At 41.6% G+C, this 16,989-nt stretch overlaps 1 protein-coding gene across 1 annotated transcript; it reads left to right on the top strand.

The window, feature by feature from the left end:
- The first annotated feature begins 8,908 nt into the window (after window positions 1-8,908).
- LOC117561942 (interferon-induced GTP-binding protein Mx-like) lies at window positions 8,909-10,237 on the top strand. The gene is made up of 2 exons (XM_034239676.1): window positions 8,909-9,248; window positions 9,578-10,237. The coding sequence occupies exons 1-2, from the start codon at window positions 9,062-9,064 to the stop codon at window positions 9,637-9,639; spliced, it is 249 nt and encodes an 82-aa protein (XP_034095567.1). The 5' UTR covers window positions 8,909-9,061; the 3' UTR covers window positions 9,640-10,237.
- The last annotated feature ends 6,752 nt before the right edge of the window (window positions 10,238-16,989 follow it).

Below are 16,989 nucleotides of genomic sequence, written 5' to 3'. Positions count from 1 at the left end.
TGGGGCAATCACGTGCTGTTGACCTCCCAGTATTTCGGCGAAATGGCTGACGTGTGTCGGACCCATTCTCAGAGTCAACAATGTCTTTATCTCCGGCATAGTGGGTGTGAATTGTCGACAGAACATGTTTAGTGCTGCAGCAAATTTAGCACCCCCTAACTCAACATCTGGGATATGATCTTTTGCTATTTCCCTCATATCCGATATGGTCCATGGGCGGTAAACGAGTGACGGACCAGCAGGTCCAGCCACCTGGATCATGGGAAGATTGTACTTTAAGTCCTGGTCCGGTCTGCGGAGGTGTTCTTTTCTGTAGAGCTCCGCTTCCTTCTCCTCTCTTTCTCTCCTCTCTTTCTTCTCCTGGATCGTCCTTTCCAGTTTGGTGGGGTAACCAGGAGAATGTCCGCCATATCCTTGCTCTTTGGCGGTGACCTCTGGTCCAGCATCACCTCCAGCAACACCTCCAGCAGCCTCCTCAACCTGCTCAGCTGGCAGGTGAACGGGGGGTGGGGGAGGGGGGAATGGAAATCCACAGTCGAGGAGAGGATTCTCCACGCCTGTGTAAAGTGAGGGATAAAGGGAAGTGTGTGGTTTATACTTGGGTGGTGGTATGAAACTCTTTTTCTCTTTCTTCTCCCCTTTATCGTCAACCTGTATTTTTCTTATTGCCGCAGCCAATTGCCTTCTTTCACGGCACTCTGCTTCATCTTCCCAGTATTTTAAACACTTTCTGTGACTGTCCAGTTTTTCTAAGTCTTTCCCTTTAATCCTGCTCTTCTTTTTTATTCCATCTTCAACTCATGTAATTTATCTCTTAGGTTTTTGATTTTTAATTTACTCAAAGAACCTCCCTTAGGGAATCCGAACATTTCCGTCCATATATTTAATTTAGACAGACTGTCCTCACCATATTTTACTCTCATGACATCTACAATCGGGCCCTCAGGAGGGTGTACAAGCCCCCTACTTTGCCTTGCTCCCATGACAAAATCACCTCATTTGTTTCTCAGTACAAATCACGCAAAAACTGATCGTAAACCCACGATCTACGACGGGATAAACCCTATGTGATATTTGTTTCTCAGTACAAATCACGCAAAAACTAATCGCAAACCCACGATCTACGACGGGATAAACCCTATCTTCGAGCAGTCCCTCTCATAAATGTCATGGAGTTTTAATTACGTTTAACTTTAAACAATTTAGACACTGTACATCTCACCCAGTATTGGAAAGCCTTTTTAAGTCCGTTTGATCTCGTGAAGTCAATCAGTTCCACCCCCGCCGCTGGTCCTCTCGTCCCGTACTGTTTTTGTCGCGGGGTAGAGGGAATCCGAGGATCCTGGAGCTACCAACCAGCGTTCGTAGGTGTTCCCAATCGAACTTGCAGAGACCCTGCTCGCAGCGCCAATTGTTATGGAAATCTAAAAACCCCAATACTGTAGAGTACAAGTCAGAGTGATTAAAAACAAATAAATGGTGAATCAGACAGAGTTGTCTTTCTGGTGATGTTTATTCGAGGCCTCAAACAAACATCATATACAATAAAAATATGTACACAGGTCTCACAGAGTATAGGATAGTCTGCGTGAGTGTGCGCAGTTCAATATGGTAACAAAGCTTATATTGAGGAAAGGGTGGGAAGGTAATACATCTGTCTTCACACGGTCACATTGTTATTAGACACATGTCCTTGAGCTGTAGATCTCAGGAAAGGAAAGTTCTCCTGTGACTATGTGTGAGTCTTTCATAATAGCAGCTGTGGCCTTGAAGTAGAGTAGATAGAGGCAAACAGCACATCTAACCAAATGAGAAGCATTTGGTTAATTTGAACATATAAGGAATATAATAAAAATGTCCACTACACGTATTGACTTTAAACTGTCTACAGGGGAAACAAAAGGCTGCGTCTGCTTTTAAAGAATCTTCAAGCCATGGTCTGTTGTGTACCATGCAGCGGCAAAAGTGCGCTTCTTTCCTGAAAATAATCTCCCTGGATAACGATCCAGCTTCACCTGCTTGGGTTTATTAACCACAAGATCATCGCTAACTAAGCCCCGGGATTTGCCGAGGTCAAGCTTGTGACATTAAGGCGTGCTGCTGCAACGGCAGGTGCAGGGTCGCCAGCAGCACCATCGGCTGCAGTTCTTTCATCGCTATTTCGTTTTAACAAATCCTTAGACCTTTTAAGCCAATTTTTGATGTCCATTTTGTAATTCAAACAGAAATGTCAGTCTACAGAATGCACAATAAACAAATCCAGAATAGGCGGCAGAGTGTGACGCTGTGATTGGTCTAAATGGGGACGAATCACAAATCACAACAGACACATGCATTTATTTGACGTAGCCTGCGATTTTTTTGTTTTGTTCTGACATCACATACATCGTAGCATAAAAGTTCACAGTTTATTTATAATTAAAAAAATTAAATATATTTAAAAAAAAATATAAATAATAAAAAATGTTTATTGGGGGAGGGCAGGAATGTCAAATGGGAGGGCCTGGCCCTCCCTGGCCCTCCCACGGCGCCGGGCATGGTTCGAATCAGGGACAGGGTGAGTCCGCACTATTCTGTCCCCGATTGGCTGACCGAGATATGTGATAACCAATCATCAGCCCTCGAGGCTAAATCTAACCAACCCAACGAAAGGCACCACGTATACAAACCAATCAGAGGCAGCTTAGGGCGGGTCATTGCGTCTCTATCCTATGAAGAACAACCTAACTCTATGGCGGAGAAATCGAAAAGTAAACGTGAAACGTCTGTGTCAGCGCCTCAATAATGCCGTGACTGACATTTTCATCTGAAGCGGGAGGTCAAACGGTAGGTAACCACATTATTTTTACAAATATTTTTATTTTGATGAAGTCAACGGTGGGTCTGACTACGTGAGACTTAACGTTACACAGGCTGCTGGTGAGCAGTGTGGCAAGTTGATGCGGTGGGTTTAACAACAACCGTGACTAATAGCAGTGTTAGTTCAATCATCACGTATTTACGTGTGTGAGCTAATGGATACTTACTATGAGCTAAGAGAATTTACAGTACTGTACCTGTGCTGTTTGCATTTCTGTCTAATAAAATATTCAATCAATCAAACAGTTACATGTAGCTATATTTTGATCCAGAGGATCTGACTGTGGATGTGGGATACTGGTTTAAAGGAAGCACCAATACAGTATGCTAGTAATAATGTACGATGTTTGTTCCCTTTTTCATTAGCACTCTACTTCTAGGTTAAATGTAATTTTGAAAATATTTTCTGAAATACAAATTTGTAGATACGGAGTTTCATCCGCAAGTTGCTCTCAAAGTTTCTGAAGCCAGCAGCACTGCAGCACCGGGAATTGCATGAAATCCTCTATAAGGACCCGTCAAACCAACTGCCATAGGTAATCCTCCAAGTTTCACATCAGCAGATGCACATACACTATCCACTCACTGATCTCACTCACATCATACTGTTTGTGTTTGTTAGAGGGCTGCTTGTGCAGACAAGTTATGAGTTTGATAATCTCATCTCATCACACACATAGGACCACAATGGAAACAAGTCCACAGGACTTTTTTATGTTATCCTTTTAGCCCAAATGTGTGACTGTACCTTGTGCTGTTTGCATTTCTGTCTAATAAAGTATTCAATCAATCAATCACTGATGTGATGAAGATACTTAAAGGGGTGCTTTCAAGTTAGCTATTGTGGGTGTTGATGATTACTAAAGGGACTCAACACCGGTCTTATTCCCAGTCTCATACTGACATGTTGGTGTTGGGAATGAGAACATATTGCATCAATCTTTCTCCAGAATCGCATACAGCACCTTAATGACCTCTGTGACGTTGTTGATTTATTGTGTCTCTCGTAGGAGAAAAGCTGGTGATCGGCTTCACTACTCGAGCTACACTCAACAGGCTCCTTGATGCAGGAGACATTACACCGCAGCAAGTGCAGAGGTTCCAGCAGGCAGCAGTGGCGTTTCTGGTGAGGGCTGTGGAGTATGCCATGAAGAAACTCCACATGAGAGAGCCCCTGATAAAACATGCCATGTTTCTGGATGTCCAGCAGAGGGTAGAGGGTAGAGTGTGGAGTGGAAGACGCCTTGTACTTTGTCGACAGGTTAGTTGGGGTATCAAGTCAAGTACATTTATCTATAGTGCCAAATCACAACACAAGTTATCTCAATATACTTAATAAGTAGAGCAGGTTAAAGACTCTTGGCTCTTGTCACATTTTCTTAACATTTTCTTAATAGATTGTAAAGTTTAATGACCACATCTGAAAAACAACCCGTTTCAGCTACATTACTTGACCAGATCAGTGCACATTGTGTTCTTTTTAGGTTTCCTGAACTTCTCCCATACAACGGACCTGACGAGCGTGACAAACTGAGTGAGGAGTTTCTGGACTACCAGTCCATGGACATTGCCATGCCCGAAGACCCAGCCACGTTCGACATTGAGAGCTTTTGGGGGAACTTGGCATCAATGAAGAATAAGGTAAGAATTATTCTGCACCCTTTGAAATACCCATTGACGTAATCAACTTAATTCTATACAAAAATACTTGAAAGTAATTAGGCTTCCTACATTTTTCAAAGGTGACCGGTATGAGCAGATTTGGGAGGCTCTCCCGTATTGCCAAGTTGGTGTTGGTACTTCCACATTCAAATGCTGATGCTGAACGAGTGTTCTCTGTGGTGGGACTGAACAAAACCCGAAAAACTGTTTGGCTCTTGATGGAACTCTATCATCCATCATGACTGTGAAGATGGCAAACCTTGAGCCACAGTGTTTCAAATGGGAGCCCCCTCCCTCTGTCATCAAGGCATCAACATCTGCCACAAACACCTACAACATGAGACATGTCATGTAAACCAAAACACACAAACAAAGACATGCACTTTATTTATTTATAATATATATATTATATATATATATATATATATATATATTATTCTGGTTCTAATTTTGTTACTCTTAAAAAAAAAGAGGCTGCTATTGGTTCTTAAAAGGCTGCTATTGTTTCTTAAAAGGCTGCTATGTTTTCTTTATATTGACATTTTATAAATAAATGTATTTTATTTGTCAAACTTTTATTTGTTACAATTGTTTTCATTTCTACTTGTGCTGGTCAATTATTAACACTATATAAGCATGAGGAGGCAGACAGTGCAGGGAGAGCAGCTGGCATGGGGGTGAAGACATCACAACAGTCTTAATGTTCATTTAAATTGAGATATTCCTCTAAATCGACGTTAAAAAAGGCAACAAAAAAAATCAAAACGCATCTTCCCCCGAAAGTCTCACTCCTACTTTTTACTGAAACTTGGCAGCCCTGTGATATATATATATAAACACTAGGGTTGCATTCCAATAGTCCATTTAGCTTAGGAACCTTCCTAACGGAATGAAATGACCCGGAAGTACGTCACTGGCAGCCATGATAAGTGCTGTTCCAATTCTCCAAATGAAAGGAAAGGAGGTTTCAAACTTCCTTTATAACCTCCTTTAGCTTAGGAACCACTGGACCTCCCTAACCGAAAGGAGAGGAGAAAATGCTGCCCCACAATGCATTGCAGCCGCAGCATTTGCCGTCACTCAACAGTCGGCCGTTCACGGAAACAACCGATTATGACCGAGAAATTATATCATGAAAGTTACGGTGCTTATTAAGCATTTTAAAACGTATGTGGTAAGTTGCCAAAGTGCTTTTTTCTGAACATTCATCAGTATTATAATCAAAAAGAGAAATATGAACGTTAGTTTTTACTGAAATGATCAAATAAAGTCAACATTTCACAGTCTTTACTGAGCTGTGTAGGGTTTGTTCAACTTTTAAAATATGTTTGAATGGTGATATACACAGTGATAGATGTTAAGGACTAACGTTTATAATAAATACATTTGTATTGATTTTAAGATATTTTCATAGTTCATACAATCATACGTATTGGGATCATTTATATTAATGTGGACCGGAGGGAGAGGGTGATGAGCATACATTTCACTTTCCTTTTTTATTTCAATTCCAACTTTGGTCATGAAGAATATGTTTCTCTGTTGTCCCCGTTCATAAAGCATAAAGCAACAGCATCAGAGCAGGTGCAGAGTCTCTAGATGAGTCCCTCGTTCTTATTAAACATCCATGTTGTAGTCCGCTGTAGAAAACTGTAGTTTCCCCACAGCAGTAGACGCACAAAATGACGTCCGCTGGCGCATCATAAACACGTCGGATAGTGAAAGTGCAGTCGGGTTGCGTTCGGATAGTTTACAAATCAGCTCCTAAGTTCTAACCCTATCTCCTATTCCTTGACCTCTGAGTGAAACGTCACGGGGTTAAGGGATAGTGGATATGAGAATTCAAAAGGATTTAGGAGAAGAGACTGTGGTACTTTAGAGAATCCGACTGCACTTTCACTATCCGACGTGTTTATGATGCACCAGCGGACGTCATGAATGTGCGTCTGCTGCTGTGGGGAAACTATGGAAACTACAGTTTTCTATACAGCGGACTACAACATGGATGTTTAATAAGAACGAGGTACTGTAAAGTCATCTAGAGACTCTGCACCGTGCTCTGATGCTGTTGTGTTATGCTTTATGAACGTGGACAACAGAGAAACATATTCTTCATGACCAAAGTTGGAATTGAAATAAAAAAGGAAAGTGAAACTTATGCTCGTCACCCTCTCCCTCCGGTCCACATTAATACAAAAAATTATCCCAGTATGATTGTATGAACTATGAAAATATCTTAAAATCAATACAAATGTATTTATTATAAACGTTAGTCCTTAACACCTATCACTGTGTAGCCTACATCACCATTCAAACATCTTTTAAAAGTTGAACAGACCCCACACAGCTCAGTGAAATGTTGACTTTATTTGATCATTTCAGTAAAAACTAACGTTCATATTTCTCTTTTTGATTATAATACTGATGAACGTTCAAAACAAATCACTTTGGCAACTTACCACATAGGCCTACGTTTTAAAAAGCTTAATAAGCACCGTAACTTTCATGATATAATTTCTCCGTCATAATCGATTGTTTCCGTGAACGGCCGACTGTTGAGTGACGTCAAATGCTGCGGCTGCAAGGCATTGTGGGGCAGCATTTTCTCCTCTCCTTTCGGTTAGGGAGGTCCAGTGGTTCCTAAGCTAAAGGAGGTTATAAAGGAAGTTTGAAACCTCCTTTCATATCATTCTAGAGAATTCGAACGGCACTTATCATGGCTGCCACTGAGGGACTTCCGGGTCATTTCACTCCGTTAGGAAGGTTCCTAAGCTAAATGGACTATTCGACTGCAGCCTCGGATTCGCTAAAGCACCGCAGTCTCTTCTCCTATAAATCCTTTTGAATTCTCCTATCCATTAACCCCGTGACGTTTCACTCAGAGGTCAAGGAATAGGAGATAGGGTTAGAACTTAGGAGCTGATTTGTAAACTATCCGAACGCAACCTAAAGTACCGCAGTCTCTTCTCCTAAGTCCTTTTGAATTCTCCTATCCACTATCCCTTAACCCTGTGACGTTTCACTCAGAGGTCAAGGAATAGGAGATAGGGTTAGAATTTAGGAGCTGATTTTTGGATTATCGGAAGGCAACCCCGATATCAGTCTCACGCAAAAAGCCAGCTCCCATACTGCTCTGGTCACCTTGTACCTCTCACTTTATTGCCAGTAGACAATGTTGAACATTTCCAATATTTTAGTTTTTTTTTTAGTGGCGCGCATATCAAACGTATTATATGCTAACATGGTATAATACAGTACTGTACTTCTAATCTACAAAGTATTTAAACTATCCAAATGTAGTCCATATTGACCAACTACAATACTTTAAATGCTCTTACATGTATAAAAACAGGATAATAATATAAACCATAATAATAAAATAATGTGAAAAGATCCAATGTGCATAATGAGTACTTTCCCTTTTGATACTTGAAGTACATTTAGATGATAATACTTATGTACTATATTATTCTGTAATGGGACATTGTGCAGAATGAGCACTTTTTATACTTAGTAGGCTACATTCTGATGCTAATCCTTTTGTACTTTTACATAAGAAGAATGTTGAAATCACGACTTTTACTTGTAGTGGATTATTTAAGACCATAGTATTTGTACTTTTTCTTAAGTAAAGGATCTTGATACTTCTTTCAAAACAGCAAAGGACCTTTTATGTGTTTAATGTACATGTCCCACTGAAATAACCTGACCTCGACTCTTTTACAATACATTTGCACGTTCTGTATTTCTCTTTTTTTTTGGCAGCGAAACGTCAGGAAATCATCTCAAAATGCAGTTTCGTTTTCTTAACCTTTCTAGCCCATTTTACTCTACTTGCTGTGAAATGGAAACTGTCAACATTGTATATCTACTACTATTTTATGAACTCTTATATTTGTGACTGGGAGACAAACAGCACATCCTGAAAACAATAAAACAAAAAACAAATAAACTAAATATTGTCTTACATTTCCCACCTCCTTATTGTTACCCCAAATTGTGATTTATACATACCAGGCACAACTGAGCTAGTGTTGAACATTGCATGGACAATACCAGCACAGGTAAAAGTGAATTGAATATAACATTTTCTAGTAGTCACCTTTTTAACATGGAAGTTGTAATGGGCTTTTTACTTGATTAATTGAGAGTATATATATTTAAAACGTTTTTTTTAAAAATGTGGTTATTTTTTAAATAAAAACACATTTGTAAATGTAATTTAACACAAAAGTAGTGACCTTGGGCGTAGGCTTACAGCATCATAACCAAAGCATGTCACATGAAGAACCGGTTTGTAATTGAAATTACAAGTAAACATTGCAAGGAAAGGGGCAGACAGGAAAAAGTGTAGTCTTGATTTCCCATAAACCCAACTTGATTTTCTGGTTGCACCTGCAGTGTTAGTTGAGTCCGGCACACAAAGCTCGTAGAAACAGCCTGTGTACTTTGTAGGCTACTACACTTATCTGCGACAGACTTAGGACTTATCATTCCGTTTCCTTTTTTCTATTACCTTAGGCTACAAGAAGTCACCATCATGAACTCTCTTAACCAACAGTATGAGGAGAAGGTGCGTCCCTGCATCGACCTCATCGACTCTCTTCGCTCTCTGGGTGTAGAGAAGGACTTGGCTCTGCCTGCTATCGCCGTCATTGGAGACCAAAGCTCGGGGAAGAGCTCCGTGCTGGAGGCGCTGTCAGGGGTGGCTCTACCAAGAGGAAGTGGTAGGTTAAATAAATTAAAAACACTTTGCTTCTCACTTAATAGCTAGACATAACTAATTCCACAACACCTAACTTAAGGCGAGACACGGCAGGCAAAAACATCGTTTTTCAAGTAGCCTACTGGTCAATTTTGAGATTTTGTGCTATTTCGATTCTATAACATGTTTTCTTTCAGGCTTTTGGAAGGAAAACGTACAAAATACACATTTAAGTGTTTATTTTACTATAGTTTGTCTATTTGCGTCTGTAGATTTCTCCTAAATTCACCAAAAGTTATCATTCTAACGTAACATAAAGCACCGCGACCGCTGTGTGCACCATGTCAACAGAGATATCGTTGGAAAGCTGTGTCTCTCCTGCACAATCTCATCGGATCCATGCGTTTGGCTGACCAGATCCCGCTGGTGATCCGCTACCATGTGATGCAGGAGTCTGCCCTCCAGCTGCACAGGGAGATGCTGCAGATGCTTCAGGACAAGGAGAAAACTGAGTGCTTGCTTCAAGAGGACTTTTCAATGGAAACAAAGAGAAGACAACTTCAGAAAAGCCTCAAGCGCATGTCAGGAGCCCGTGTTCTGTTGAATGACTTCAGCATGAACATATTCAACTTCAACACAGCCCAAGTAAAGCGCAAACCTTAAAATCAGATTCCTGATGGAAGAAGTTTGTTGGGCTTTCACATTCATCACATTTCATTTCTTTTGCAGATTTGTGATATTATTAGTCACTTAAGCTAGAAAAGCAAATAAAATAAAGAGTGGCTATTGATAAGTGATCCAGTGTAATATTCGTATTCATTATTTGCCTTTTAATTAATTTTGTTCATACATATGACTTGTTATTCTTCTTCATATTGATACTTACATGTTTACTCTTATGTTCTTATTGAACTTGTGTGAACTCTTATCTGCTGTCCTTTGTTTCTCTCTTAATCTGCGGCAGCTGTAACACCTTAATTTCCCTACGGGCACCAATAAAGGTCTATTTTATATTGTCTTATTTTCATTCAACTTTCTTATTGCCTGAATGTCATGCCACAGATAGTCTACATAAGGTCCAAAAATATGAAAATAACTGGCATGTTAGATCATTTTAAAAGGTTAATGTTGGCTTAATCAAGTTACTGAGAATCGTATTTAGGTTCTTCCGGTCACAAACATAATATACTTCAGGAAACTGAATGGCAATAACAGTTGGCTATAAGTACGGAATTCTACCAATAAACTCCAATTTAAACAACAAAGGGGGTGGGGGGGATTTCTAGAGGCTCGTGAACTGTCAACAGGAGGGCGGGGGAGCCTCGCTGCGGGGAAACTGTGGACCTCAGTCGCTTATCAGCCCAACTTAAATGATAACGTTTAAAAAAATAAAAAATAAAGGGCGGTGCAGGCAGCGAACCGAGCCGGTCCACCCATGCTGCTGGTACAAGACTGGAAAAGACTTTGCGAAGAAAATGAAACTCGGGTAAAGAAACGAAACCTATCCTTTCATTGCACAGGCTACTGGCAGCTCGCATCCGACACACTCAATCTCAGCATCCGACCGGCTGCTACTGCAGATTCAACCAAGAACACATCTTCAAATAAATACAACAAAAAGCACTTTATTGACAGGATAGAATAAGTCATCATTATGAACACTCTGAACCAACAGTATGAGGGAGAAGGTGCGTCCCTGCATCGACCTCATCGACTCTCTTCGCTCTCTGGGTGTAGAGAAGGACTTGGCTCTGCCTGCTATCGCCGTCATTGGAGACCAAAGCTCGGGGAAGAGCTCCGTGCTGGAGGCGCTGTCAGGGGTGGCTCTACCAAGAGGAAGTGGTAGGTTAAATAAATTAAAACACTTTGCTTCTCACTTAATAGCTAGAAATAACTAATCCACAACACCTAACTTAAGGCGAGACACGGCAGGCAAAAACATCGTTTTTCAAGTATCCTACTGGTCAATTTTGAGATTTGTGCTATTTTGATTCTATAACATGTTTTCTTCAGGCTTTTGGAAGGAAACCGTACAAAATACACATTTAAGTGTTTATTTTACTATAGTTTGTCTATTTGCGTCTGTAGATTTCTCCTAAATTCAACCAAAAGTTATCATTCTAACGTATCAGAAAGTACCGCGACCGCGTGTGCACCATGTCAACAGAGATATCGTTGGAAAGCTGTGTCTCTCCTGCACAATCTCATCGGATCCAAATATGGTCATTTCCTTCGTATCAGCAACCAATCGTGAAAGCACAAAGGGGTCTTCAACCAAGAAACGAAATCCTCATTGGCTGGTGTCAATTTCTGATAACGTGATTCGTTCAGATGCGTCACGTGGTGTCCTAAAACACTTCCTAGTTAGCTTTCCCGCTAGAAATTGACATCTCAAAATGGTAAAAGAACGGCGGAAAAAAACGTTCACAGAGAAGACGACAACAATTGTCACTTGCACGAAGCAAGGTTATACAAAAAAACAAATGACCCCGAACATGAATACCATGAAATACCTTCACGGCGCTAGCTAAACCCTCCTGTTCTCTGGATGATAGCTATCATCCAAAGAACAGGAGGGTTTAGCTAGCGCCTCACTGCAATCTTTAAAGGTCGTTTTCTCAAAATGAGTTTTTTTCTCCTACTCTGAGTTCGAAAATTTCAACTTCAGTAGCACGTACATTCACCAAACCTTCCAGTTATATTCCTATCAATATTATGAAAGCTTTTACAGAAGGGTTTGTTTCATATATCATTCATAGCCTGAATTATACAACATTGTATACCTAAAAACATGGCAAAAATTGATATTTTAGGGCTGTTGACAGTATTTTCCAATTTATGGAGTGATAAAAAGAGATATCCAATATCCCTTCTGTAAAAGCCTTAGATACTAATATGACTACAAAATGAAACAAGAATTTTGAACTTGGCTTTATCCAAAGTTCAGATTTCGATTCCTGAAATGTGTTAAAATATGTGCATATTTAATGAGATAATGGATCATTTGCTTATTTAAACATGCTATTTCAGAGAACTTGTAATACAAAAAACAATTGCCTTATTGTAAGTAATTAACTGGAGAAATTTCTAGCTGATACCTTTAAGTTAAAAATATTACCCTATTCACCTGGGTTGTCTCATTAGCGGTGGGTCAATTAAATGATTCATTGAAAACAAAAAGCATTGTGATAACTGTTGGGGAAATATTTTCCAAGGTCCATAACTTTGACCCAGTTTATCAGTTCTTCAAACTGTCCTGACTGAGCACACGCACCTGCAACCTTGGCTGCTGTGCTCGCAGTGTTCTGTCTCCCTGTTCCTGCCTGTTGGCGTCAGCTGATAGAGGTGTTATGGTTCTATCTTGTTATGCAGCATGTTGATGATTCTCTCTGAACTAGCTAAATACATGGGTCTGGGGGTAGAGTTCTTCAGAATTGACGTGGCATTTTCTCCCGTGCAGTCAGACCGTGGCTCTTGGGACTTGTGATGTGATTCTCCGGCCGAAGCTCCAAATAAACCATCAGTGTTTGACATCAAAGCTCCTGCTCTTCCCGTGTCTCTTTTCTGAGTCGGTGACTCCCACTGCATTGCTACACAGAAGTTTCCCTTACAATAAGAAATTATTAGACATAAATGTAACCTATTATACTGTTTTTCATCAATATATTATAGGTCTCAGATATATACAAAACATGTGTCTGAAGTGTTTGGCTCAAAGTACCATAACAGATCATGGATTGCAGCATCCCATAATCCCCTCTGTTTTCAGCCCTGTTTTCAACAAAGTGCTGATTCTCTGTCTGTTACTTTAGATGAAAATAAGGAGCCACTCCCCAAGCCCCTCTGAGAGATATTTGGTAAAAAAAGAACTTATGAAAGACATGAAAAAGTGGATTTTGCATAATAAGTGACCTTTAACTATTACCGATTGATGAGGCCTAACTATCCACCAAATAAAAAATGACACAATTAAATAAACACAAAGAGTATAACAAATAAACAACTACCATCCTCACTCTCCTCTCACAACCTCTAAATCATTCCCTCTCATTATTACTACATGATATCTCAGATCTATCCATCCATCCAGCCATCCATCCATCTTCTCCTGCTTATCCGTGTCGGGTGCGCAGCGGGGGTAGCAGTTCCAGCAGAGAGCCCCAAACTTTCTTTTCCCTGGCGACATCAACCAGCTCTGACTGGGGGATCCCAAGGCGCTCCCAGGCCAGCGAAGAGATATAATCCCTCCACCTGGTCCTAGGTCTACCCCTTGGTCTCTTCCCAGCTGGACGTGCCTGGAACACCTCCCTAGGGAGGCGCCCAGGTGGCATCCTAACTAGGTGCCCGAACCACCTCAACTGGCTCCTTTCGACGCGAAGGAGGAGCGGCTCAACTTCCGAGTGCCTCCCGGATGACCGAACTTCTCACCCTCATCCCTAAGGGAGACACCAGCCACCCTGCGGAGAAAACCCATCTCGGCCGCTTGTATCCGCGATCTCGTTCTTTCGGTCATGACCCATCCTTCATGACCATAGGTGAGGGTAGGAACGAAAATGGCCCGGTAGACAGAGAGCTTTGCCTTCTGGCTCAGCTCCCTTTTTGTCACAAACGGTGCGGTAAAGCGACTGCAAGTACCGCTCCGGCCCATCTCACGCTCCATTGTTCCCTCACTCGAGAACAAGACCCCGAGATACTTGAACTCCTTCACTTGGGGTAAGGACTCATTCCCTACTTGGAGTGGACAGACCATCGGTTTTCCCTGCTGAGAACCATGGCCTCAGATTTGGAGGTGCTGATCCTCATCCCAGCCGCTTCACACTCGGTTGCGAACCGATCCAGTGAGTGCTGAAGGTCGCAGACCGATAAAGCCATCAGAACCACATCATCTGCAAAAAGCAGTGGTGCAATCCTTAGTCCACCGAACTGCAGACCCCCTCCCCCATGACTACGCCTCAAAATCCGATCCAGGTATATTACAAACAGGATTGGTGACAAAGCGCAGCCCTGGCGGAGGCCAACCCTCACCGGAAATGGGTCCGACTTACTGCCGAGGACCCGGACACAGCTCTCGCTTTGGGAGTACAGAGATTGGATGGCCCTGAGTAGAGACCCCCTCACCCCATACTCCCACAGCACCTTCCACAGTAACTCCCTGGGAACTCGGTCATACGCCTTCTCCAAGTCTACAAAACACATGTAGACCGGATAAGCGTACTCCCAGGCCCCCTCCGGATCCTTGCGAGAGTAAAAAGCTGATCCGTCGTTCCACGACCAGGACGGAATCCGCATTGTTCCTCCTCAATCTGAGGTTCGACAATCGGCCTGACCCTCCTTTCGAGTACCTTAGAGTAAACTTTCCCGGGGAGGCTGAGTAGTGTGATGCCTCTGTAATTGGCACACACCCTCTGATCCCCCTTTTTAAAAAGGGGAACCACCACCCCGTCTGCCACTCCTTCGGTACTGTTTCCGACTTCCACGCAATGTTGATGAGATGTGTCAACCAGTGACAGTCCCTCAACACCCAGAGCCTTCAGCATTTCTGGGCGGATCTCATCCACCCCCGGGGCTTTGCCACTGTGGAGTTGTTTGACGACCTCAGTGACCTCCCCCCGGGAGATTGGTGTTTGATCCCCCGTCATACTCCAGCTCTGCCTCTAACATAGAGGGGCGGAGTTGTCGGGTTTCAGGAGTTCCTCAAAGTGTTCCTTCCAACGCCCTAACACTCCATCAGTTGAGGTCAACAACGTCCCATCCTTACTGTACACAGCTGGGATGGTTCACCTGCTTCCCCCTCCTGAGGTGTCGGACAGGTTTTCCAGAACAACTTTGGTGCCGCCCGAAGGTCCTTCTCCATGTCTTCTCCGAACTTCTCCCACACCCGCTGCTTTGCCTCGCCACGGATGAGGCTGCTGCCCTTCGGGCCTGTCGGTACCTTCCTACTGCCTCGGGAGTCCCCCGGGATAACAAATCCCTGAAGGCAAGGCAAGTTTATTTATATAGCACTTTTCAACACAAGGCAATTCAAGTGCTTACAAAAAATGAAAGACATTAAGAAAAGGGCATTTAAAATCAGTCATTAAAAAGAAAAGCTAATAAAATAAACATTAAAAGAAAAAATACATGGATAAAAGTTACAGTTAAGATATGAATAGTTCAATTAAAAGCAGTGACAAAAAGAAAAGTCTTCAGCCTGGATTTAAAAGTAGTAAGAGTTGCAGCGGACCTGCAGGTTTCTGGGAGTTTGTTCCAGATATTTGGAGCATAATAACTGAACGCTGCTTTACCGTGTTTAGTGCTGACTCTGGGGACAGAAAGCTGACCAGTCCCTGAAGACCTGAGAGATCTGGATGGTTCATAATTTAGCAGGAGGTCAGAAATGTATTTTGGGCCTAAACCATTCAGTGCTTTATAAACCAGTATCAATATTTTTAAAATCTATTCTTTGACACACAGGAAGCCAGTGTAAAGACTTCAGAACAGGAGTGATGTGATCCACTTTCTTAGTGTTAGTGAGGACTCGAGCAGCGGCGTTCTGAATCAGCTGCAGCTTTCTAATAGATTTTTTAGTGAGACCTGTGAAGACACCATTACAGTAGTCAAGTCTACTGAAGATAAAGGCATGGACAAGTTTTTCCAAATCCTGCTGTGACATTAGTCTTTTAATCCTAGATATATTCTTTAGGTGATAGTAGGCTGATTTAGTAACTGTTTTAATGTGACTGTTGAAACTCAGGTCAGAGTCCATTACTACACCTAGATTTCTGGCTTTATCTGTTGTTTTGAACATTGCACACTGAAGCGCAGCGCTAACTTTTATACGTTCTGACTTGGCTCCAAAAACCATTACCTCAGTTTTATCTTTGTTTAATTGGAGAAAGTTCTGATACATCCAGTCATTGATTTGTTCAATGCACTTACTCAGTGTTTGAATTGGAGCATAGTCTCCTGGTGAAATTGTTACGTAAATTTGTGTGTCATCTGCATAGCTATGGTAACTTATTTTGTTGTTTTTCATTATCTGAGCCAGTGGTAGCATGTTAAAGAGAAGAGGCCCCAAGATGGAGCCTTGAGGAACCCCACATGTCATATTTGTCAACTCAGATGTGTATTTACCTATAGAAACAAAGTTGTTTCTGTCCTTTAAAGTAGGATTCAAACCAATTTAGAACTGTTTACGAAAGTCCCACCCACTTTTCCAGTCGGTCTAGTAATATGCTGTGGTCAACAGTGGTCAAACGCAGCACTGAGATTTAATAATACTAACACTGAAGTTCTGCCACTGTCTGTGTTTAAGTGGATGTCATTAAAGACCTTTACAAGAGCAGTCTCAGTGCTGTGGTTTGGACGAAAGCCTGACTGGAACACATCGAAACAGTTATTTAAATGCAAGAAATTACTCAACTGTTGAAAAACAACTTTTTCAATTATTTTACCTAGAAATGGGAGGTTTGATATGGGCCTGTAGTTGTTCATTTACTAAAGCATCTAGATTATTCTTTTTTAAGAGCGGTTTAATGACTGCAGTTTTCAGGGCCTGTGGAAAAATACCTGAGTGAAGAGATTTGTTTACTATATGAAGTAGATCTGAGGCCATGCAAGGCAAAACATCTTTGAAAAATCCTGTTGGAATAATATCAAGGCAGCAGGACGAGGATTTCAGAAGTTGAATAATGTCCTCTAGGTTTTTATCATTAATCTGATGGAATTGTGTCATGGTGTTTGAATTGATGTTAGGTGGACATAGAGACAACACATTTGCTGTT

The sequence above is a fragment of the Gymnodraco acuticeps genome, unplaced genomic scaffold (genome assembly GCF_902827175.1).
Source record: "Gymnodraco acuticeps unplaced genomic scaffold, fGymAcu1.1, whole genome shotgun sequence".
Taxonomy (NCBI): domain Eukaryota; kingdom Metazoa; phylum Chordata; class Actinopteri; order Perciformes; family Bathydraconidae; genus Gymnodraco; species Gymnodraco acuticeps.
Note: the sequence above shows the minus strand (reverse complement) of the source record. Positions and strands in the feature narration are given on the sequence as shown.

Coding starts and splice junctions, on each gene's coding strand:
- LOC117561942 (XM_034239676.1), top strand. CDS start 9,062: ATGAACTCTCTTAACCAACAGTATGAGGAGAAGGTGCGTCCCTGCATC. Junction 9,249..9,577: donor GGCTCTACCAAGAGGAAGTG/GTAGGTTAAATA, acceptor CCATGTCAACAG/AGATATCGTTGGAAAGCTGT.